Genomic DNA, 27,290 nt, shown 5'->3' on the forward strand with positions numbered 1-27,290 from the left:
TTGATCAACTTAAATAAACGAGTCAAAGCTATACCCAAAATCAGCATTAATAATTAATAATTAATAATTAATTATTATATTAATAAAATGGTATAATTGAAACAAATCTAGAATTACCTTACGCACAAACTGAAGCTGAAGCAGGTCATTCAGACAAATAACTAAAATTAACCAATAAACATATCTTGTATGACAATCACCTTGCAGCCATGCACGCCTCACATTTCATGATTCACAGTGACACATGAGAAATTCATTGCACCCATGAGGTTATTACTGGAGCATTAACTTATTACCTTTTCCAACAAAAAAGGAATCAGTGACGTGCACGCACGCTATTGGCTCCATCGCAGTAGCGTTGAAATTGAAACTCTCTTCCTCTATCTCCCACGCTTTTTCTTCTTCTCTTCTCTTCTCTTCTCTTCTCTCTAGGGTTCCTTCCTTCTCTCTCCTCCTTCCCGCTCGCCGCCGGAATCTTGTTTTCCGGTCATATTCCGGCCAACCGAGACCGTTTCCGTTCTTCCGCTTCGCTTTTCGAATTCAACTAATCTGTTTCAGTTCGGAGCTGTTGCTAGCTTGTATGTATGACTTTCGTGGAGTTTTTTTTTATTTTTATTTATTTATAATTTATAACTTTTTTGTTTGTGTGTTCGATTTGATGCGAGTTTGAATCTGATTTTTGCTGCAGCGATATTGAAGCAGGGGGAAGATATGGCAAGTCAAGCCGGCGCCTCTCGAAGGAGTTTTTCGTCGACGAAGAAAGCCTCTGAATCAGGCGTGCCTCACGCGACTTCTCGAAAATCGATTTCGTCTACGCGACCTATGTATGTTGTTATTATTGTTCACTTTCTCTATCTTTTTTTTGTTTGTTAAGAATTTAATTAATATCCGCTGCTGTAATAATCTACGCTTGTGCTCCGGTGGCCGGCCGAACAATCGAACTGTTAATTTGATTGTTAAAGTTTTTCTTAATTAATCCCTATTTGACTGCGTGTTTAATAATTAAAATCCTTCTATCTTGCATATGTTTGTTTGATTCCATTTTCTCTATCTTTTTTTTGTTTGTTTGAAGTGCTAAAAGAAAAAGTTAACCTTACGATAATTTGAAATATTAAGGAATTATAGCGGTGGCGATTTTTGCGGTCTTCCATGGTTTTCGCTTTTCTGAGCTGCTATTTGGGTTATGTGTGCCGTAATTGTAAAACTTAGTTTTTTCAAAGTGTCTACGTCAAAGAAATGTGGCTTTGCAAAGTGTTATCGGATTGGCTGATTGGTTGGTTTACAATAATCGGTTTTTATGATTCTTCAGTCGATATTAGTACTTGATTGAAAAACTTTTTTACGTATTTGCAAAGTCTAAAAGGGCATAAAAATGTATAAACAAATTTAATTCTGGTACTTTATTCTTTCTCCTATTTATAGTCATCTACCTCGAGGAATTCTTCTATGGATATAGTCCATGTCTCCATGATTACATCGTGTTTGTGGACTGCACGGAAAAAATTTGAACTGTTGAACCCAAAAGGTGAACACGGACTGTGTCCATATACAATCATTTGAATTTCTCCTCTTCCCCCTTATAATTATGAGGCAGTTGTCAGTTGCAAAGGTATATGATCATGACATGCTTATATATATAAGAATATGCATTCATTAATTACATTGCATATTTTATAGCATACCAATGGATGTCTAAAGGGCTGACTAGAGAAGCTTGAATAAATTTCATGAGTCATCAAATGCACTCAATTATATTATTTTTTAAGCAAATTAATGGTTGCTCCTGCTTGCGTCTCTAAGAAGAAAAGATAAGTTTGTGAAAGTTTTATCCATTTAAATCATCGGTGTATTGTTCACACACGGAATTGGATCAGGGCATTAGCGGGAGAGCGGACAGTGAAATCATTGCGACTTTCAAAGGCCCTGACAGTACCTGAAACAACAACTGTCTTTGAGGCTTGCCGCCGGATGGCTGCTCGTAGAGTGGATGCTCTATTACTGACCGATTCTAATGGTTTGCTCTGTGGAATCCTCACAGATAAGGTATGACTCGTACTTGTTTTTCTCGCCTTTAAAAATGGAAAGATAGTTAAGTCTATGTCTGGATTTCTGCAGTATTAACTTACACACAGCTTCCTGTCCAATATTGCGGTAAAATGTAGGATATAGCAACAAAAGTTATTGCCAAAGAGATTAATCTTGAAGACACACCAGTTTCCAAAGTTATGACTAGGAACCCAGTATTTGTCCTTTCTGAAACTCTTGCTGCGGAAGCCCTTCAAAAGATGGTGCAAGGTTGGTAGTGTATATTGAGAAACACAACTTTTTAAGTTGGTTACTATTCTGTATCTTATCTTTTGAATACATTGCTGTTGTATACGTTGACAGGGAAATTCAGACATTTACCTGTGGTGGAAAATGGAGAAGTTTTGGCTTTACTAGACATAGCAAAGTGTTTGTATGATGCCATTGCCCGTATGGAAAGGGTAGCTGAGAAAGGAAAAGCAATTGCAGCAGCTGTTGAAGGAGTTGAAAAACACTGGGAAACATCAGGTTCTGCTTTGTAGATTTTTTTTCCTTTTTCATTCTTGGCTCATTGATTTCTATGATGGGTACATGGAAAACGTTAGGGGTGTAGTTAGGTTCACAGTTTTAAATATTAGGTTCTATTTCATGCTGATTTGGTCTTTACACAGACTCCAATACATCATTCATTGAGACTCTTCGGGAGCAGATATTCAAGCCATTGTTGTCTACAATCATTCCCGAGAATTCAAAGTAGGTAATACCTTTTTTTGTTTGAGTTGAAGAAAAAAATTACATAATTTTTTTGTCTGCATGTTTTGTTACTATCCAAGTTACTTTAACAGATAATGGCACTTTTTAGGCCTGTAACAGTTTCACCAACAGACTCAGTTCTGACAACAACAAAGAAGATGGTTGAATTTCGTGCAAGTTGTGCTGTTGTGACAGTTAATAACAAACCTCGTGGCATCTTTACGTAAGTTTGTAGTCATTGACGTTACCAACTGTCCTCTTTTTTCTGAAAATGTTTTGCTTTTCCCCCAACTGTCATTGTATCCTTAGATTAATTTTGATGTCTGCTTACAAATTTCAGTTCAAAGGATATCTTGATGCGGGTAATTGCACAAAATCTTTCTCCACAGTCAACTCCCATCGAGAAGGTACTTGGTTTTATTTTTACGTTGTTTAGACGAAACAATTTGCTTTTGTTTACTTTTTCCATTCTTTGAATTCTATATCTAGTAATGTTTAAGATCATATGTTTTCTATAGTATTTGAAGAAAAATGGGCCATTCTGAGTGTTCAACCTTTTACTGTTGCTCTAATTTGATAAATATGCAACAAAATATGCAGGTCATGACTCCAAATCCAGAATGCGTAGTAATTGATACACCCATTGTTGATGCACTTCACACTATGCATGATGGAAAATTTTTGCATCTTCCTGTGGTTGACAGAGGTAATGTAATTAATATAAGGGATAGGGAAGATTGAGAGGTATATGCATCAATATTTTTTTCTGATTTGGGTTAGGTGGTTGAAAAACAGATGGCAATGTAGTTGCTGTGGTGGATGTGATTCATGTCACTCATGCTGCTGTGGCGACAGTAAGTCAGGTTGTATTATCTATCTTGGACTGTACTGTGTTGACCCACTACCATTGTTGATTAGACTATTGAATCCTTGTTGCATGAGAATGGGATAAATTGCTTTATTCATGACATAACCTATAGAATGATTCTTGTCAGCAAAATATTGTAACATGTTCTTGATTTGGTTTTATTGATATTGTTAATGTAGGTTTGAAAGTGCTGTTCATGAATTGAAAATATCTTAACATAAATTGAGTTGTTTTAGAATCTGCATTTGGTTCTGAACCTGTTAAAATGCTACCTTTTGGTTATCCCCCATTTAGCTGCTTGGAATTTTGTGAATCTGAATGATTTTCACCAGCTACAAATGATTATTAATCTTGGTGTGTTTGGACGAGGAATTTTACAAATTCAAGGAATTTTACAAATTCAAGGAATTTTACAAATTCAAGGAATTTTACAAATTCAAGGAATTTTACAAATTCAAGGAATTTTAAATTCTTGGTATTTGAATTACTTTGATTTCAATTTTTATCATTCCTTAAATATTTTGTTTGGATAAGTCAATTCAAATTTTTTTATTTTAAATTATTAGGTTGGATATGATAATTTGATTCCACCATGGTAAAATTGATTTTAAAAATATATTTATATGTTGAGATTTTTAAATTAAATTTTATAAAAATAAATATTAGCTAATTTTTAAATATTTAATAATTTTAAAAATTAATATTAGATAATATTTAATAATTTTAAAAATATTTTTGAATATTCAATAATTAAAAATATGAAGAGATAAGATAAAATATATAAGTGAAATAAGAAGAAAAAAAATATGAGGAATTTTAAATTCTCTTTTTTTGGGAGAATTTGAAATTCTACTATTTCAAAGAATTTCATAAATGCTTGAATTTCAAATTCTTTATAAATTTTTCATCCAAACAAGGTATTTTATCTCAAAGAATTTGAAATTCTTCAAATAAATAAATTACTTCATTTAAATTCTCCATCCAAACACACTATTAGGCAATTTGCATCTTTATTCTTTCATTTTTAATATTTTCATGAGTGTAGAGGATTGGATAATAAAAGAAAATTGAAATATTATGGATCAGAGAATCTGCAGTTCCTAATGGGATTAGACTAGCAAATTTAAAAAACATTGATGATTGGTGCTACAAAATGCAACAACCATCAGGGATCAGGGATGTGGCCTCAATATCCCAGCGTTCAACTTGAAAACTAAAATGGAATTCGTATGACTCAAACCCAATTGGGGGAGAAATATTTCTGCCGGCAAATGTGCAAGCTTCTTTCATAAAACATGTATTTGTGCTTCGTAGCTAAAGACAAAAACGAAAAAGATTCAACTATTTTTCTCCTAAGGACATCATTCTATTGTTGATTCCCTTACTAAATAGAGTTAAGAGTGTATTGCTGATGTTAATTCTTAACTGGCAAACATTATGATACCAGAATTCCTTTATATACATAAGATTTCTTTGATTTTTAATGATGGTGTCATGGTTTCATTTTCTTCCACTAATTAGGTTGGAAACAATGAAGCGGCAACCACCTTGATGCAAAGATTTTGGGATTCAGCCATGGCCTTAACTCCACATGATGATGACGATGATTCTCGAAGGTTATATGCATTTAAGTTGCTTGGAGGAATATTTGCAATTTATTAATATACTAAAACACTATTGATTATGTTCCAGTGACAGTTCCTTGAAATTGACTTCCGAGGGAGGAGAAACAGGGAGATCCGTTCCTTATCTTTCGTTAGGCATGCCCAATACATTTTCTTTCAAAATACAAGATAAGAAGGGCAGAATGCACAGATTCACATGTGGTATACTTTCCTTCCATCTGTGACAGCATACAACTGATGGTTTCAATATATGCTTATATCTAGTCCTTTCATAAGTTTCACTTGAATATGATTAGGTTGCACTTGCATGTACATTGATATGCAGGGCTGTAGTAAATAAGTAATAACTAATAGGGAAACTTGTCTGCTTGAGCTTTGTTTTGAATAAAGGCATTCCTACATTCTCTATGAGTAATGTATTCTTGCATGCAATAAGATCAGCTTATTTTGAGGAAATTAGGTTGGAGTAGAAAACTATCAGTTGAGTGGTTTGTATGGTAACTATGGTTGCTTGCAACTTCAGATACCCGGAGCATGACGGAGATTATAACTTCAATCCTTCAGAGACTTGGTGATGATATTGATCCTAACAACATACCCCAAATTCTGGTACATTAATTTTAAGACATTATATTTTATATTCTTGAGGTTAAGTGTATATGTTACCCTCTTCTAAGGAAAGCTGGCCATATTTGCCTTTGTAGTATGAAGACGAAGATCATGATAAAGTTGTATTGGCTTCAGACAGTGACCTTGCGGCAGCAGTGGATCACGCAAGGACAGCTGGTTTGAAGGTATAGTAGATTTGTCTACAAGGACAGCTGGTTTTACATTTCCTCTCCTTAAAACTTTTATTTACATTTGAACTTGTCATTCATGGTAAAGATATTTATAGGTATAAGCCTGGTTTAAAAGGAGTTTAACGTGCGATTGATGAATGTTGCAGGGGTTGAAATTGCATTTAGATTACACAGGAGCACGTGGTAATGTGAAAGGTTCTCGTTCAGGATCAAGTCATGCTTATTCGGATGCATGGGCCTCATCATATAGTGCCGCTGCTGCTGGAGCTGCACTTGTTGCCGGCTTAGGCTTATTATCGTACTTGAAGCGAGTTTAATTTAACCAAGTTAGTGTAGAGGCCAAGCTGAAATTTTGTACAACCACATTTATATATACAAGGAAAAGGTGAAAGCATATTTTTTCATGCTGGTTGGTTATTGTGCTTTCTGAAAATTGGGATGCCCATATCCCTTGCTGCTTTGTATACTTGTAATTTTAGGATTTGCAGCCTCATCAACCCTGGAGACTGTGTACAATAACAAACAGCTGCTCATTTTTTCTGACATTCCGAGTTCATAAAATCAATCGATAAGGATTGACTTTATTGGGAATAATGCTTTTTATTTGATGTTAGTGTTCGTAGCATATCAAAGTTTGTGTATTATCTGCTCCCTCTATACTCTAATACGAGAGAAGAAAAAACATGTATGCTAGCACAAGATATAAGTGAATTTTAATTAACTTCACTTTGATGATAGTATCTTATTTATTTGAAATTATATTTTAAGAACATATTTTTAATACAAAGTTCTAATGAAAAAAGATTTTTTTAATGAGATTATTAAAATTATATAAAATTTTGCTTTATGAAAGTTGATGAACATGTTGAAGCTCGCGTAAGAAGCATTTAGTCTCTGAGGGAGTTTGGGTCTCTAATTGGCCTAGATGTTGTCGCATAGCAAGGTGGATTCACTAAGTGAGCTTTTGTGACCATTTTTGATCGATGAGTGAGGCGATCTTGTTGAGTTAGGATTGGTCCTTGCCATTTTGGTGTTGTGGAGCTTGTTAAGTTGTGAGTTGTGGTTGAGCAAGCTCTGGTCTTTTCTAAGAAATTACTTTGAGGTTGCTCAATAAGGAAACTCGTTGAGCAAGATATCCTTACTAGAGCTAGGATTGCTCAATGAACATGGATCGTTCAACGAATCTCGTACAGTGCATAAACCTTGAGTTAGAAAATGCTACATGTTGTTATGTTAATCAAAAGGTGTTTAATGATGTTGTAAGTTTCTTTATGATATTATGCTATTGATTTGAGAAACACATGACAAAGTTAAAGTTGAAATTCATGTGTTGAGTAGTTGATGTTTTATAAAGTTTCATGATTGTAAGATGTAAAGTAGTAAGATTGCCAATGACATACTAAGATTGCATAGTATTTGTTACACATGATTGTAAGGCACATTAATATTATCAGGTAAGGCACCAATGACATAATAAGATTGTTGACAAAGTTTCATCTAAAAGATTACAATTTCTAATTGCAATTAATTCCATCTAGATACTTTTACTCAACTAGTTCCTAAGCACTAAAAGAATGGTCAAAATTTTATTTAAATTCTTTTGGATTTTATTTAAACTTAAAGGTGAAATTAAAAAATTAAATACTAAAAATATATTTAATCTTAAAAAAAAATGGAGGACGTTTTATTCCTGTGCAAGAGGCAGAGCCAGAGCATCGAGGAACGTCTCATGACCGTGAAAACTGACCGCACATCGATAGGTCTGGAACGCTCCATCTCAAAATAGGGTCTGGCCCATCTGACCCTATAATAACCACTTTTTGTCGGTTTATGGGCCTTGTTGGCCCGTCCTTACATAGCAAGGTTAAAAATGTATATTCATTGGGAAAAATATCTCCTATTCCACCTTTTTTCCTACTTCTTTTTCTTTTAAAAAATTAAGTTATTCAAAAGTAAAAGGTAAAATTAAGTACGATCAACAACGTGTATTGAATTACATCTCTTAAAATTTTACGTTTAATTTTGCTGATAGAATTATGGTCGGAAGAAAAGATTTTATGAAAGGTAATTAATCAAATTTTTTTTGACAAATACTCATCTAATTATTTTACACTTATATATAGTTATCATAAACAAAATTAAGTACCAATTAGACTTAAATGGAAAGACAAGTTACTTATTATATGATAAATTAATATTTAACTTTTTGTTAAAAAATAACACTTCTAGTGTACAATTTAATCTCTATTTTTATATATTAGAAATAAATCTTTGTCTTAATGAGTTAAGTTTCAACTTTTTTAATAATGATTGAAATGGAAAGAGAAATATATAGTATTGTTTTTGAAAAGAGAATATGTAAAAAAGGAAAAAGAAAAAGAAAAAGGTAAAGATTGTGGTATGGTAGTAGTATGAGTTTGGTGTGTTCTCATTGACCACAAAGAAGCACCGACAGCATCGCTTGGTCCTTAAGTATGAAAAATGACATTTTCTTATTTATTTTTTTTTTTTTTTTCTGATTTCACAGGCTGCCAAATCACTGCAATTTTACATCTTAATATCTCCTCTGTGGAATTCATTTTAGCAGTCTCTGCTGCATGTTGCCCAAATCATGCCAAATATTTGCATGCAAAAATTAAATTAAATTAAATAAAATTACACCTTTTTATTGCCCACCGATTTGCCTCGGGGATACAGTATCTTTCCTTAAACGCGTGGTGGATGTTGCCAGTTTCCACTTTCCAAAGTCTTGTTTTTTTTTTAATTATATTATAATAAGAGTATATAGAAAGCAGTATATTCAATTTAATTAGTATTTATTCACAAAAAAATATAATATTTTTACTTTGGTGTTAAGATAAGGTAAAATTATTTTATTATTACATAAGTGATATGATTATAGGGGAAAGGAATAAGGTATTTTAGTGGCTTACTTATTTTATTATTATTAATCCATGGTGACAAGTATCAGATTGATTTCGGCGTTCACACTTGAATCTTCATTAAGTTGAAATATTTTTAATACCAGCTCAGCAAAAATTGTCTTCCTTCATCACGAGAAACACAACTTTGTTATTTAATTATACTACAAAAAATGCATGCATGTATCATTCCGTTACTTGCTCTCGGATATATACGAGTTCATGTGATTAATAGAAGGTGCAGAAAGAAATATTATTTTTCTTTCACAAGAAAAATATCAGTTAAAAGGACAAAGAAGATTATAGTATTCGAAGCCAAGGCCTTCAAATTCCTCCAATATTAGGATTGTCTCGTGAACCCAACTCCTTCTGTATGACTCCAAGTACGTGACAAAATTCTTCTCCAATCCAATCACATGCATTATGTAAACGTCAGGTTAAATTTAAAATAAAACTAAATTCTCTTCTAATATCTTTTTTTAAAAATATATTTTTCTTATTCATTAAATAAAAATTAATATATATTATATAGTTTTATAGTATTTAGTATATTCACCCTTTCATTTGAGTAAATATAACATTTAAATATTTAATCATGTTATTTAATTTGACTGTATATTGTATTTAACTAATATAATATATAATTATCTAAAGTGAATATTAATAAATGTCATATTTGTTGAATATACTAAGTATAATATATGTTTATTCAACCTATATTTTTTTCTTCATATCTCTCTATATAAATATAAATATATATTAAACATTAAAATATTAATATAATATTAATAAATTGATAAATACATAAATATATATAATTGTAAAAAAATTTATTCCAAATGTGGTACTTAATATTTTTAGACAATCAAATTTACTTATATTCGTATAATATAATAATTTTAATATTGATAGAATATAACATAATATAATATATTTATGAAGACATAATACATATAATGGAAACATAATTTTTTTTATATTATAATTAAATTTCAAGTTATCATTTACAATAAATATGGTGATTTTTATCAACATTTTTATTTGTAAGAATTATAATAGTGGTGATGACAAAGTTCAAACATAGAATCTTATACATATTATTTAACTTTATCACTATGTTGATCCTAATAGTTTTAATTTTTATAATTTAAAAATTATAAAAGAATGATCCTAATTAGAGAAATTTTATGGTATCCATCTTATTTGAAAGAGTACTGGTACAATTTTTTATATTTTATATTTTTAATAATTTATTTAAATAATATTTATGATATTTTTTTCTTTCAATTTTTAAATTATTTAGTCATTTTATTTTTATTTTATATATTATAATTTATTTGTAATAATATTATTATATATTTAAATAGTTTAATTTTAATAATTTTTTAAGTATATTTTTATCTTTTCACTTAAAATTTTTGAATTTCTATATTTTAATTTGAATAAATTTTTAAGTATATTTTTTGTCTTTTTATCTTAAATTTTTGAATTTCTATATTGTAATTTTAATAATTTTTTATTTCTACTATTTATTAATATTTTTCTTTTTTAATATTTTATAATATTATTGAAATATTATAATTTTAATATCTCTATAATTTTATCTTACTTTTTATTTTATAAGTATAATTTAGATTATTTATTTTATAATTAAATTAATTTTTTTAAATCTTTTATGAGTTTACATAGAAAATGTATTGAAACTTCTCGATTTTTGAGGATACCGTAGCAACTCCCTCCTAATTAATTCATAATGTAAAATATGTTAATGTATGTTTATTAAACTCTTTATTTACAAAATTTAATAAATGTAACTTAATAATTTGACTTCATATTATACTATATAATATAGTATTTAATGTTATTGAACAATTAATTTTGTATAATATATTAAATATGATATTTGTTGAATATAATAAAAATAATTTTAATCATGTTATTGTTATTAGTGCTAAGTATTTATTATAATAACCCGCCTTAATCCCTATACCATACGATACAACTATTAGCAACGAAAAATATCTAACCTAAGACAATTGACTTACATATACGAGAATGTACTATATTACATGCATATCAAGATAAACAACTACATAAATATGCGCAATATAAATACAATAATTCAATAAATGTAAGCTATACAATCTAAGTTGTCGGTCAATCAACTACTACTATCTATACAAGTCTACCATCATTAGGTAGTCAACAAAACATCCAACTTCAATGCCATTGCATGGCCTCCACTACAACACTATAGACCTATCCCTACTCTACTCTCATACCACATATGATTGTTGTTCAAACCTTATGAAAACATGTAAGGGTAAATTAGGGTAAAAAGAAACAACATATCTTCAATACAAGACATCATATTATACAACGCATATCAATACAACAATTTAGTTTCAATAGATCAACACATTTCAACATAGATCAACATAGCATATGAACAACACAATCAACTCAACACACCATTTGCTCAACACAACAACTACATGTGTTGTCATATATTTCAACTAGGAGATCTTTTACAACACAAGATGAGTAATTTAAGTGACTTGACCCTATCGAATCGACAACACATGGTGATTTTTTTGGGTTTGCTAGATCAACAACAAATTGGATATAAATCCACAACACAATTACTCAGTTTCTCGACAAGGAAGTCTAGTACTAATGTTGGGATAGAATAATTGGGTATGGGCTTACCACGTCATTAATTAGCTTAACCTAACCTTCAAATACTATACCCTTTCATACTCGGTTAGGAGCTAAGTTTTCAACTTCGTACTTTACTTAGTTGGTCCATTGTAATCAGTATAGCTCGACTTGACCCTTACATTATGGTCGCTTCATACACGTATGTCTCGACCTTACCCACACATGATACTAATAAAGTCCTAGAGCAAAAAGAACACAACTATCCACTTCAAGGGTCACCTTTCCAAGAAGGATTTTCAATAAATTGGTCTTTTGGAACATCACAAAACAATATCCACACAATGAGATGTGCAAGTTTTGAAAACCTATCCTCTAGTGTTAAGTGGTTAACATAGCTCAACAATATGACAACTTTTTATATATTCAACACAACAACGAAATCAACATACAACTTTACATTTCATAATTCAATCATCACTACTCATACTCAACTTTTTAATCAACATACATCTCAACAACACATCATATATTCAACACAACTACACAATCAACATACAACTCTATCAACACATAACATACAACTCATTTTTACTTCTCAACTAACGACTTACAACACAATCATCACATACTACTTCATCTCTGCAACTCATTCATCATATTTTCATTGAACAACTTAAATCAACAAGTACTCAATACTTCATCAACTACATCATTATGTTTTTCTTTAACAACCAACACCCGACTTTACACACCCTATGCCCAATGTCATCCAAGTAGGGAGTTATCTATCTTGCGCACACCTAACGCTACACAACCCATGCCCTGCGTGACTAAGGCATAGGTCCATAAGACCTTACGCTTAGTGTGGTAAACTACCACGCCTGACCTTATCTTAGGCAAAGAGTCTATGCCTAACTCTTGTTCGACGTCACCACATCGATGCTCGAAAAAATATAGACAAAGATCTCTAGCTTGACCACACTGGATGCCACTCAACTTTGGGCCTAACATCACCAAGTCAGAGAGCTTTTAGGGTTCGCACACCCAACGTCATTCAAATCATACATGACATTATGCCAACCCGAGATAAGTCTCTCTCCTCACGCCCGACGCCACTAATCTTGCATCTGATGTTATTGAGATATAGAGCTTCACGTTAAAACAATGCCTAACATGACATCAAAATTATGCATATGTAGAATTCGATTTTGAGCCAAAACCTGAAATCCAACAAGGTTCCAACACATACAACACAAAACATCAAGTATATACATCACAATTTACTGAAAAATGTACTTAAATTCAACATGTAACAAGATCTTACAAATAATCAATGACTATATATGGCTGGCCAACAACTCAAAAACCTCATTTCCAACTTGCTTCCCACTTTGAATTCATCAACACAACCAACACAAATGAGATTTCACCCCACACACAACTCAAAAATGGTTTTCCAACCTTCAATTCATCCAGCACATATAAGTTTCCAACTTCCCTTACCTCAAAATCGAGGAGAAAAGGGGAAAGAGAAAAAGAAGAAGAAACTACGAATGATTCGTAACGCAATTTGGAGAATGGATATAAATCTCAATTCAAATGCTCCTAAGCACTTGAGTCCAACAACAGTACAACTCTAATGAGAATCTGAAGGAAGAAAGGATAAGATTGAGAGGAAAAGAGCTCAAAGACTAAAGACCTTCTCTTTAGAATCCTTTCTCTAGAAAGTTGAGAAAAAAGTTTATGAGACTCTATTCAAAATAGAAACCTTATATACTTCTTCCTTTGGGGTCAAAATACATCTCTACCCTTAAGCCTTTCAACATGGATTAACAACTCAACTCAACAGTATAAAACAACTAGGAGTGGTCTCCTTTCTTAACCTTATTTCTTTTTCATCCAAATAACTCAAACATGAGATCTTGTTTAAAAAGACTAGGTTTAGTACTACTTAAACCAATAATTTGTTGGTTAATTAATAAATAAAATATAATAAATATAATTTTTTTGTCCATGGACATAGTCTACTCAATGTCTCAAAGCTAACAACTAAGGACTAATTTACGTTCACGATGTAACGACTCGATAGGTGACTACACTTACCATGGTTCAACTACTTCACAGAGGAAAAGAATTAACAACAACCTAGAGTTATCATGCAACAATTATGTAAGCTATATCTATATAAGGTAGAAAATAAACCACTGAAAATAAAACCCTCATTGACCATATACATAACCTATACATATATATATATATACACACACAACTATATCAATTACATAACAATATGCAAAATAATCCATACTCGCCAATCAAACGACTATACAAGACTAGATTGTATTAAAGCAGCAACAACGCAAAAGAGTCACCACCAAGCCAACCAAGAAATCTAACTAATCTTACCATTCTCTCATACCAAGTATGATCATCGTAGTTACAACCACAATGAAAACATAGGATAAGCTTGCGAAACAAAGAAATGTATAAACAAATGAACAACTCACAACAATTACAATGTAGCCAAATTCATTCAAAACAACATACACTCCTCAACTAACAACATAATATACACTTGTAGCTTGAGACAAATCGAACAACTTAATCAACTTCAGCACATCAAGAAACATATATAAATATATCTAATGTGTTGTTATACATATCAACTATGGAGATCTTCTACAACAAAGGTGATTAGTTTAAGTGGCTAGACCCTATCGAACCATAATGTGTGACCTATCTCATCCAAATCACCTAACAACTCAATTTAATTTCTCAGGTTTGCCACCTAAACTAGAAAGTATATATTATTGTCAAGGTAGAACAATTTGGGTACGAGTCTATCACGATATTAGCTTGCATCACTAAGTCACTTAAGGGATTAGCCCACCAACTACCCTTTAAGTACTACGTCCCTCCAATACTCAATCAGAGATTAAGTCCCCGACTTCGTACTTTACTCAATTTAGTTGCCTTATACATGCATGCATCGACCTTTCTCACATACGAATACCACATAAATCCTAGAGAAAACAACACAACAGCTTAGCATTCATAAGTCAACTTACTTACTGAAGGTTTTTCAACACTTAGGCTCTCAAAGCACCACAATGTATATCCTCACAATGAGATATAAATTTTGTAAGCAACATTTACTCTCCTCTAATTTTTATGTATCTCAGCAAAGACATGTATCTATACCACATGCTTAACAACTTAACATCTTAAGCAACTTAAACATCATACAACTTTGCAACTCATTCAACTACAACTTCTCACAACTAATACGACTTATTCATTAATCAACTTAAAACTTAACAACATGAATATCATCACATAATGTTTCAACTTAAACATATAGATTCATCATCATGCATTATCATCCATACAACTTATTCATCATCATTCAACTATTAAAATAACTTAAACAACATATAAAAACTCATGCATCTCTCATCCGACGCCACTCCTAGGACGCTTGATGCCATTGAGGCAAGAGACTCCTTGTCTCGCCCACGTCCGACGACAAACTAATCACACCCAACATGGTTGAGATAAAGAGTCTCCCACAGTCTCGTGCTTGATAGGGCAAAAGCCACGCCCGACCCTAATCATGCAAAGGGCCTTTGCCCAACTAATGCTCGATGCCACACACATTAGTGTTCGACGTGAATCTAGGTAGAGATGATTCAACATACACCCAATATGATTCTAACCCAAGACGATTCTCTTTCATGCTTGACACCACCAATCATGTGCCCAAAGTGAGTACGACAAAGACCCCTCTTTGGAGCTACGTCCGACGCCTTAAAAGCATGCTTGACGTGATATCTAATTTTGCATTTGTACAAGTTAAACTGATTTTTGTGAATCCACCCTGAAATATAGCAATCCTAACAACATGCATTACACTAAACAACATTTATACAACATGTACAGTACGATATAATCATCAAAAACAACATGCAATCATAGATTACCAGGAATCACTCAATCCTCACAAAACACCATCAAGAACCAAAGACTCAACAACAATTCATCATTTCCTTTTTGTTGAGAATTAAGGATTCAACAATTATATGAACTTGAATAAACACAATTCAACATGCAATCCTTAACAACACAAGCTTCCTTTACCTCTTGGAGGAAAAGAGAAGTAGAACGGTCCTGTATGACTCTGAAACTCAACCTCTGTAACACTCCAATTTTCATACCATATATTAATAGTATTTTAGAAATTATTTCAGTAAGTTAATGTATTTATTTTCGAATTTTTGGTACTACTTAAGTATTCATATGAGCACTATTTTGTTATAAGACATGATTTGTAATTATTATTTTGATAATTAATGTAATTATTTTAGAGTTTTGATATTATTTAATTAATCATATTAGCACTATTTTATTTACGAGACGTGATTTATAATTATTATTTTGATTAGTGATATATAGGTAACTTTTATGAAATGTACTTTATTAATAATTATACTTATGTTATTTGATTAAAAAGGAGGAAGTGTATTTGATTATTTTTAATTATTTTATAAACAGTAAAAAGGAGTTGTCAGGAGTTACTTTTCACGCTTCTCATTTCTCTTGACTTTACTCTCTCATTTCTCTTGACTTTACTCTCTCATTTCTTTTCTATGCGCTCTGAAGACTCAAGAGAACCAGGAGTATGCGATCACCAGGGAACCACATGTGCTTCATCTTCTGCTCATCCAGGTAAGAGGGGAGTAAGTAACCTCACTCGGGGGTGTGGGAATAATTTTTGGGTAGTAGCATTAACCCTTAATCCCTTGCCTGATGCATGCTTCTAGTAACAGGCTAAATGTGAAAGTTTTCTGTTTGGATGATTGTTATTTCTATTGTGTTCCTTGTTGAATGTTGAGTATGATTATGTGTTTAATTTCAAAAATAGATAAGTTTTGATATGATTTAGAGTGTTCTATGGGTTCCTGCGAAAAATCCTATGAGAAACAATTAGGAATGTGATCTTATGACAAGATTTGAGGTATTTTTATGTGAAATTGAGTATGGATTCATGTTCTAGGTGTTAATCAAAGTATTTGTACCGAATAAATTGGGTAAATATGTGTTTATATGTGAAAAGTCGCGTGATTGCGAAGTTTGGGTTTGTAGGTTCGCGCTGGGGCTCCGAGTGTAGTTCTTCATGTTGGGCGCAAGAAAGTTGAATCAGGCTCAGGAAAGTTAAGTCGAGCACAAGAAAGTTGCACTGAACACAAGAAGCCTCGTCGGGCAAGTTTCTCCACTTTAGGCGTGACATTAATTTCGTCGGGCGCGCTCAGGGGAGCATCAGGCGTATTGCTCCGCTTTTGGTGTGGCATTTAATTCGTCGAGCACAAGTTGGGGTGTGCCGGGCGCGACCTCGGTTCATGTTTTATATGCTTGTAAATGGTTAATTGATTGTGTGATGTACAATTATTGATATGATGTGAATTACGTACTATTCTGAATCTTATGAATGTGTAAACTAATGTGTGTGACCATATGACTATGACTATGAGAATGTGAAACGTGATGATATGAGATAAGACATGAAATTCCATGACAAGTAAAGTGAAGACTCCTTGACATTGTGAATGTGTGACATGCATCATATGCATTTACATGAACGGGTACGATATGGAGTACACCATTAGGGGAGACCCTCCAAGTGTGAAACATCTTAGAGGAGTCCTAGGGGATAGCGCGGTTTGGAAGGCCCAATTCTGCTTGTTTGTGTGTATAGGATGTATCTTGCGCGGCTTCGCTATCCCGACGAGACCCTAATAGTACATCCTTCTAGTTGAGAGTGCACAGTTAAGCCTACATGTACTCCTAGACTACTCTAGGTGTATTTCTTCAGCAACATACCACGTGATATGTGATTATGAGATATGTGACTAACACCACATGCATGCATTTATGAGTCGAGTCCATGACATCATTGCATGATAAGTGATTGTGCATGTATTACTGGTTTATGTATGGCTTGTATGTGTGCCTCGTTTGTGATTGCTTTGTGTGTGTGTTATCTAACATTTGTTTTTGCACCTGAACCCGAGTGAGACATTTCTCACTCCCTTGTTTGTTCTTGTGTGTCTTTCCATTTATTCTTGTAGGTGACTTTCAGCCTGACGTTGATGAATTCCATGATGATGCTTAGGCGGGAAGCTTTGATTAGGATATATATGTGACACCATGGGATAAATTAGGACATTTTATTTGGTGATTTGGATTTCTTATGATATTAATTTCTGATTTTGGATATAGTTATTTATTTACTTTAATTACCTTGATATTTAATTTACTTTATTATGAAAGCATTTAACATGTGAATGTGAGACTGTTACCCTTACGTGCTTGAAGACTTTATCTTAAGTATGAAAATTTTATGTTATATTCACAACCTCAATTCCACAAGACTTGATCCTTCAACTCAACAATTCCTATCAACTACAAGAAGGAATAAAAAGGTTTCTAAGCCAAAGAAGAAAAGGGAAGAAGTTTGTTCAAGTTTAGAGAACTTCTCACTAATCTATCTCTCTAGAATTTTGAAACTTGAGTTATGAGGTTCAAAACTTAAGAAAATCCTTTTATATCCTTCTAACTTGACTCCAATTATCTCTAATTTAGTTGTCCAAAGACTAACTTACTCTCATTATCCTTTGACATAGAATTCTAAAAAAAAAATAACATCTAAATAAGAAAATTTCATATGATTAATAAAATAGTCGTAAAATCAATAATGTTACACGTGGGGAACAACTTCCATTTGTCAAACATTATTTTAATTGCCTTTTAAGCTAAGACAGGATGGTTTATAAATAGTTCAAGTAAAAAATATCATACCAACAATATATGTCTATTAAACTCTTTATTTATTAAATTTAGTGAATGTAGGTATGTTTTAGTACATAACATATTTTATTAACCATTAAGATCAATCTAGTGATAAATGATGAAATAGTATGTACAAAATTTTAGATTCGAACATTATTAATGACATTATAATATTTCTTATTGATAAAAAAAATTACGTTACAATTTTTGTTATTTGTTTATAAAATTAATAATTTGAGAACATGTTTTTATGTTTTTTTTCTTGAATTAAAAAATTAAAATGATTAATTTTATGAGCAAATACATTTCAATTATAGAGTAAAATGAAAAATTATATATAAACAAGTGACAACACGTTCTATATTAAAATAGAAACCAAAACGCGGTTATCATAAAGTATTTCCTTAATATAATGGTATAGATAAATATAATATTTAATGTTATTAAAACTTATTTTTTTTATCATTTATTACATATAGTATTTATTAAAATTAATAAATATAATATATTTTATTAAATTAAGTGTAGTGTTTAAAAGAATTATTTAATAAAACATATTTTAAAATACAAAAATAAAATATATAATAATTTAATTATCTCTTGTTATCTTTAAAATTTTAATATATATTATATTTATTAAATATTATATTTAATATTATTGAATAGCTTAATGAAAAAATATATATAAAAATAAGAGACAACACGTTCTATATTAAAATAGAATTCACGGTTATCAAAAGGATACAATATTTAATGTTATTAAATTTTTTCCCTATAATGCATTAAATATGATATTTATTAAAATTAATAAATATAATATATTTTTATTAAATTCAAACTTTAACAATTTTCAGTGTTTAAAAGAATTATTTAATAAAAGATATTTCAAAATACAAAAATAAAATATATAATAATTTAACTATATCTTTTATAAAGGAATGATTATCTTTTGTTATCTTTAAAACTTGAATATATATTATATTTATTAAATATAATATTTAATATTATTGAATAGCTTTTTTACTTATAATACATTAATTATGATATTTATTAAATATGATATATTTATTACTATCAAGCACATTAATAATTAACAAGATGTTGTTTTAGCTTAATTATCCTGAATATGCAACAAGAAATTTTATTATTCATAGTAATCTTACTCAACTTAAGAATATTTATTTTTTATTTTTGTAGAAAATACTTATGATCTATAAAATATATATATATATATATATATATATATATGTATATATATATAATTTATTAAATTTGAATAAAATATAAATATTATAAAAATTAACACACACATAAAATTTTATACTATAGTTTAAAATATTTTTTTATAAAACCTTTTAAATAAAAAATTCAAATATATGTTAAAATATTAATAAACACATAATAAAATCTCTCTTAATTTCTACACTTATTAATAGAATGAATCTATTTTATAAACATAGTATTTAATATTATTAGAAAGTCAACTTTACTTATAATATTAATTGTGATGCATATTAAATATAATATATTACTTTCGATCTTAATTATAAGTAATACAAAATAAATTATTAAGATTAAGAAAAGTAATTAAATTGATTTTTTAAATAATTTTTTCATCAATTTCAATTTTATTCTAAAGATATCCTTTATTTTAAGGGATTGATATATTTAATATTAATTATAAGTTAATGTATAAGAAATAGAGTTATTAATTAATTAAGGGGTATAAAAAAAATTTATTCTTCCATTCAAAAAAAAATTATTCTTGAATGACTTTAAAAATTAATGATTGTTATTTATAATTAAGGAAAAAAATGTAACTTATTGTTTATAATTAAGACTAGAGGTTTCTTTAAAAAAGTAATAAAAACTAGAGGCGATATTTATTAGGTTCATTAAGTATTTTATATGTTAAAACGTGGAATATTTTGTATAAATTTATATATATTAGAATTTATATTAATAAAAATGTAACTTTTCCAAAATTATATATATATATATATATATATTATAATACATTAAAATTTTTATTCTTTTATTATATTTTGAATTAATTAATTTATAAAAATACATTTTGAAATATGTAAATTCATATATACATTAATAATACTCGCAAAAGAAAACTTTGTTATGCATAATGATCATACCTTTTTACTCGACTTGAGCATAATTTCCTTTAAATGAGTGTTACTTGTGATTTATAAAAAGAAGACTAAATTAATATTTATATTTTTTATCTAAAAATAATAATATATTTTAAAAAAATAAAAGTTATATTATAATAAAATAAACACATATGTTTAAAATATAAATTCAGATGAGATGTTCATTTATTTGATATTTGTCAAACTTTCAAAGGAAATTAATTATCATATGTAATAAAGAATATTTTCTTAATAACGAATCAATTTTTTTAAAAAGTTTAATTATCGAAAGATTATTTTATTTAGAATTTTTATTATAAAATATATTTTAAAATAAATTATCATTTAAAAATTTATATCAGATATTAAAAACATGTTTATATCATAAATAAATTAAATTAAACTTTTATAAAATTTAACATATTTATTTTTATGTTTTTGTTAGTGTTAAATTATTATAAAGTAGGTTTTCAAGATTGTAGTTCTAACCAAACATTTAAAAAATGTTTATGACAGATAAATAAGTCATACTTAGAATATGTATTTTTTAAAGAAAGTTAGGTTCTAACCTACTAAATTATAATAAAATCTAATTTGACCTAATTTATTTTTATCTTTAATTATAATCGTAGATATAAAAACTTGTAAAAAATAATTATGATATATATTTATACTTTAAAAAATTATATGTAAAATTTTTAATACTATAAATATATGAATAAGTATTACTCTAAAATTTCTGAATCTCTTGTTATATATATATGTGTGTGTGTGTGTGTGTGAGAAATGTTATAATAACACCGGTATAATTTTTATTAAGTATTATACCGCTCAATAACTTTATATTAAATGTGAATTTTGAAAATTCAACCGTTAAATTGAAAGTTCACATCTCTTTACTTAATAAAAGTTACACCGATGTTATTATAACCCCTCTCTCTTTCTCTCTCTCTCTCTCTCTCTCTCTCTATATATATATATATATATATATATATATGAAGGGGATTATGATTACACCGATGTAACTTTTACTAAGTATTACATCGCTCAATAACTTTATATTAATTGTGAATTTTGTAAATACAACCGTTAGATTGAAAGTTCATATCTCTTAGATCATATATACGAAATTTTATATTAATTCAAGATGATTTGATCGATACTTCATTTTTATAAAACAAAATTGACGTAATATATTCATTTCAAAATACACTAAAATATGAACACTTTGATTACCTTTAAGTTGTTCAATTTTAAAAAAATTTGATATATACATATAAAGTGATGTGAATATATATATATATATATATATATATATATATATATATATATATATATAGAGAGAGAGAGAGAGAGAGAGAGAAGTTATAATTACATCGATATAACTTTTACAAAGTATTACACCGCTTAATAACTCTATATTAAATGTGAATTTTGTAAATCCAACCGTTTGATTGAAAATTCATATCTCTTAGATCATATATACAACATTTTATATTAATCCAAGATGATTTGATATTTCATTTTTATAAAACAAAATTAACGTAATATATTCATTTCAAAATAGACTAAAATACGAACACTTTGATTATCTTCAAGTTATTACTCAATTTTAACAAAATTTGATATACACATATAAAGTGATATGAACTTTCAATCTAACGGTTGGATTTACAAAATTCACAATAAATATAAAATTATTAAGTAATATAATATTTAATAAAAATTATATTGATGTAATTATAACCCATATATATATATATATACTAGTTACGGTCGAATCTAGGGTAAATTCTCTGATGGACCACTAGCGCAAGTGGTGTATGTGTGCACCATGAATTTTGACCATAAGATGCATCTAAACTAATAGCTTATTATACACCCTATCACACAGGATCAAAATCTTTCAAATTTTTTACTGAAATTGTTTTTTTTTTTTTTTAAATTACTCAAAAAAGCACGTATTACGATGTACTGACGCAACTGCTATTCACGTTCGGAACGGGCCGTTCTGAAATCAGAACGGACCGTTCCATATGAAACAATAACACATGAATAATGGATCAGAACGAGCCGTTCCAGATGAAAAAAAACACATGACGAATGAATCAGAACGGCCCGTTCCGAAATCAGAACGGCCCGTTCCAGATTAAAAATAACACATGACTAGTTAAACCAGAACAGGCTATTCTGAATTTGGAACGGGTCGTTCTAATTACATATTTGTCATTAGAACTTTTTTTAAGCAAAATAATATTTTTTTTTCATTCTACTAAATTACATTTAAAATTTAAGTATAGTTTTTCAATTGATAATATTTTTCTATTAGAATTAGAGGTTTACATTAATTATATGCGTAAATTTCTAACTCTAATTAGAAAATAACACCAAACAAAATTTTTTATTATAAATATAATTTTCTCTCATTTAAATCATTGCAAAAATTCGTTAGTTTTAGTTTTATATCTCGACATTTTCCTCTTAAAAAAACTGATGTAACCAAATATTTTTAAATTTGGTTTACATTAGTTTAATTACTTTTAAGGTGCATAGACTTTCGTCATTTTGTTGTCGATGCCACAAACATTAGGCGTTGATTAAATGACACCTAGTGTGAGGAGAGATACTCATTTTCTGTTTAGATTTGCATTGGGTACTAATGTATGTGGAGTTAAACACAAGTTAGACAAAGACCCTCTGCCTAATTAGGGTCGGGCGTGAGTTTTTTCATACCAGACACGAGAGAATAGGAGACTCTTTGCCTCAATGACATTAGGTGCGGGTAGCTTGGTGCTATGCGTGAGTGAGATATGAAGCCCCTTCCTCAATGACATCAAGCATCCTATGAATGAAGCCCAAAATTAGGCCTAATAAGCTTAAAACCCAAAAAGTCTTATACTGAGGTCCATAATACAAGACCAAACAATATAAACTCCTATACTACCAAAAATATGAGAAAGGTGGTCATCCATGTAAAGCCCAAGTAAAGAGAACCCTAGACCCACCAAACCCATTGGGCTCACTGAGCTCAGAAGCAGTCAAAAGCCCAAAGGCTCATGAAGTCCAAAACTAGGCCCAATAAGCTTAAAACCCAAAAAGTCTTATACTAAGACCCATAATACAAGACCAAACAATATAAACTCCTATACTACCAAATATATGAGAAATGTGGTCATCTATGTAAAGCCCAAGTAAAGAGAACCTTAGGCCCACCAAACCCATTGGGCTCACTAAGCTTAGAAGCAATGAAAAGCCCAAAGGCCCATGAAGCCCAAAACTAGGCCCAATAAGCTTAAAACCCAAAAAGTCTTATACTAAGGCCCATAATACAAGACCAAACAATATAAACTCATATACTATCAAATATATGAGAAAGGTGGTCATCTATGTAAAACCCAAGTAAAGAGAACCTTAGGCCCACCAAACTGATTGGGCTCACTAAGCTTAGAAGCAATCAAAAGCCCAAAGGCCCATGAAGCCCAAAACTAGGCCCAATAAGCTTAAAACCCAAAAAGTCTTATACTAAGGCTCATAATACAAGACCAAACAATATAAACTCCTATACTACCAAATATATGAGAAAGGTGGTCATCCATGTAAAGCCCAAGTAAAGAGAACCCTAGGCCCACAAAACCCACTGGGCTCACTAAGCTCAGAAGCAATCAAAAGCCCAAAGGCCCATGAAGCCCAAAACTAGGCCCAATAAGCTTAAAACCCAAAAAGTCTTATACTAAGGCCCATAATACAAGACCAAACAATATAAACTCCTATACTACCAAATATATGAGAAAGGTGGTCATCTATGTAAAGCCCAAGTAAAGAGAACCTTAGGCCCACCAAACCCATTGGGCTCACTAAGCTTAGAAGCAATCAAAAGCCCAAAGACCCATGAAGCCCAAAACTAGGCCTAATAAGCTTAAAACCCAAAAAGTCTTATACTAAGGCCCATAATACAAGCTTAGTGAGCCCAATGGGCTTCATGGGCCTTTGGGCTTTTGATTGCTTCTAAGCTTAGTGAGCCTAATGGGTTTGGTGGGCTAAGGTTCTCTTTACTTGGGCTTTACGTAGATGACCACCTTTCTCATATATTTGGTAGTATAGGAGTTTATATTGTTTGGTCTTGTATTATGGGCCTTAGTATAAGACTTTTTGGGTTTTAAGCTTATTGGGCCTAGTTTTGGGCTTCATGGGCCTTTGGGCTTTGCATTGCTTCTGAGCTTAGGGAGCCCAATGGGTTTGGTGGGCCTAGGGTTCTCTTTCCTTGGGCTTTACATGGATGATCACCTTTCTCATATATTTGGTAGTATAGGAGTTTATATTGTTTGGTCTTGTATTATGAGCCTTAGTATAAGACTTTTTGGGTTTTAAGCTTATTGGGCCTAGTTTTGGACTTCATAGGCCTTTGGGCTTTTGATTGCTTTTGAGCTTAGTGAGCCCAATGGGATTGGTGGGCCTAGGGTTCTCTCTACTTGGGCTTTACATGGATGACCACTTTTCTCATATATTTGGTAGTATAGGAGTTTATATTGTTTGGTCTTGTATTATAGGCCTTAGTATAAGACTTTTTGGGTTTTAAGCTTATTGGGCCTAGTTTTGGACTTCCTGGGCCTTTGGGCTTTTAACTGCTTCTGAGCCCAGTGAGCCCAATGGATTTGGTGGGTCTAGGGTTCTCTTTACTTGGGCTTTACATGGATGACCACCTTTCTCATATTTTTGGTAGTATAGGAGTTTATATTGTTTGGTCTTGTATTATGGGCCTCAATATAAGACTTTTTGGGTTTTAAGCTTATTAGGCCTAGTTTTGGGCTTCATTCATAGGATACTTGATGTCATTGAGGAAGGGACTTCATATCTCACTCACACTTAGCACCAAACTACCCGCACCTAATGTCATTGAGGCAAAGAGTCTCATATTCTCTCGTGTCTGGTATGACAAAACTCACGCCCGACCCTAATTAGGTAGAGGGTCTTTGTCTAACTTATGTTTAACTCCACATACATTAGTACCCAATGCAAATCTAAACAGAAAATGAGTATCTCTCCTCACACTAGGTGACATTTAATCAACGCCTAATGTTTGTGGCATCGACAACAAAACGACGAAAGTCTATGCACCTTAAAAGTAATTAAACTAATGTAAACCAAATTTAAAAATATTTGGTTACATCAGTTTTTTTAAGAGGAAAATGTCGAGATATAAAACTAAAATTAACGAATTTTTGCAATGATTTAAATGAGAGAAAATTATATTTATAATAAAAAAATTTGTTTGGTGTTATTTTCTAATTAGAGTTAGAAATTTACGCATATAATTAATGTAAACCTCTAATTCTAATAGAAAAACATTATCAATTGAAAAACTATACTTAAATTTTAAATGTAATTTAGTAGAATGAAAAAAAAAATATTATTTTACTTAAAAAAAGTTCTAATGACAAATATGTAGTTAGAACGGCCCGTTCCAAATTCAGAATGGTCTGTTCTGGTTTAACTAGTCATGTGTTATTTTTAATCTGGAACGGGCCGTTCTGATTTCGGAACGGACTGTTCTGATCCATTCGTCATGTGTTTTTTTTTTCATCTGGAACGGCCCTCATTATTCATGTGTTATTGTTTCATCTGGAACGACCCGTTCTGATTTCAGGACGGCCCGTTCCAAACGTGAATAATAATTGTGTCAGTGTATCGTAACACGTGTTTTTTTGTGTAATTTTTTTTAAAAAAATAATTTCAGTAAAAAATTCAGAAATTTTGATCCTGTGTAATAGGATTTATAATAAGCTATTAGTTTAGATGCATTTTATAATCAAAATTCATGATGTACCATGCTGTAAAAGTGGTCTTAAGACATCACCCAAATCTAAGTACTATAAACAATTGATTGCAAATAAACAAAGAGACGTATTGTTATATCTGATCAAGTATTTTGTTGACGGTTCTGCGAATTTTGTTCCATTTATTGGTAGACGAGATAAAAAATTTATTATAAATTTTTGTTGTGGTTTATGATCTATTTTATATTGCAAAAGAAGGTGTCTTTCTCATATGTAAACTTTGAAATACTCATTTTTTTAATATATATTTTTAAAATGTTAAATAAATTCACTTTTGTTCAATAATTACTTTATATAACATTGAAAAATAATTAAAAAAAAACGATTACTCTTAAAATTTAACAAAACGATAGTACATAATTATAGAGCAGCACGGGCATTTAGTAAATAATTAGGAAACACTAACAAGTTCAACCTCTGACAATTGACAAAATTTTAACTAAACATTTTGTAGTGTTGATGAGCATTTTTCGTGATTACAAAATCTAAAACCAGCATTATTGTTATGGAATTTAGGGTACATAATCATATCAAGATAATTGAATTATTATAAATAATAATCTTATGTTGTTCATGTTCAAAAAGAGACCTACGGAAGTGGACATCATGAATGATGAATCTGTGATCCCACTACGATAGTGCCAGAGATGGTGCCGCTGTAAGTTCAATAAACTATTCCCAAAAAAAAAAAAACGCGTAAGTAGTTTCTTTCAATTAATACGTCGTGTGCTAGGTTTAATTTGCGCACATGTTTGAATGTTTAGAGGTGAATGAAATTGAAATCAAATAGAATTTGTGTTTCATTTTATGTTA

General features: G+C 30.5%; 1 protein-coding gene across 2 annotated transcripts; it reads left to right on the forward strand.

Annotated features, from left to right (window-relative positions):
• The first annotated feature begins 275 nt into the window (after nt 1-275).
• On the forward strand, nt 276-6,665 carry LOC109796825 (CBS / octicosapeptide/Phox/Bemp1 (PB1) domains-containing protein). Of its 2 annotated transcripts, none has more exons than XM_020356641.3 (15): nt 276-578; nt 689-824; nt 1,875-2,043; nt 2,163-2,295; nt 2,389-2,553; nt 2,697-2,778; nt 2,888-3,001; nt 3,119-3,185; nt 3,379-3,484; nt 3,574-3,641; nt 5,168-5,262; nt 5,339-5,472; nt 5,795-5,880; nt 5,976-6,065; nt 6,218-6,665. In XM_020356641.3, the coding sequence occupies exons 2-15, from the start codon at nt 712-714 to the stop codon at nt 6,386-6,388; spliced, it is 1,593 nt and encodes a 530-aa protein (XP_020212230.1). In that variant the 5' UTR covers nt 276-578; nt 689-711; the 3' UTR covers nt 6,389-6,665. The 2 variants fall into 2 exon arrangements, with proteins under 2 accessions (XP_020212230.1, XP_029126644.1); XM_029270811.2 differs by having other exon boundaries at nt 375-582.
• Nucleotides 6,666-27,290: the final 20,625 nt, after the last annotated feature.

Source organism: Cajanus cajan, chromosome 6, assembly GCF_000230855.2.
Source record: "Cajanus cajan strain Asha chromosome 6, NIPB_CcT2T_4, whole genome shotgun sequence".
In the NCBI taxonomy this organism is placed as follows: domain Eukaryota; kingdom Viridiplantae; phylum Streptophyta; class Magnoliopsida; order Fabales; family Fabaceae; genus Cajanus; species Cajanus cajan.

Coding starts and splice junctions, on each gene's coding strand:
- LOC109796825 (XM_020356641.3), top strand. CDS start 712: ATGGCAAGTCAAGCCGGCGCCTCTCGAAGGAGTTTTTCGTCGACGAAG. Junction 825..1,874: donor ATTTCGTCTACGCGACCTAT/GTATGTTGTTAT, acceptor GAATTGGATCAG/GGCATTAGCGGGAGAGCGGA. Junction 5,263..5,338: donor GATGACGATGATTCTCGAAG/GTTATATGCATT, acceptor ATTATGTTCCAG/TGACAGTTCCTTGAAATTGA.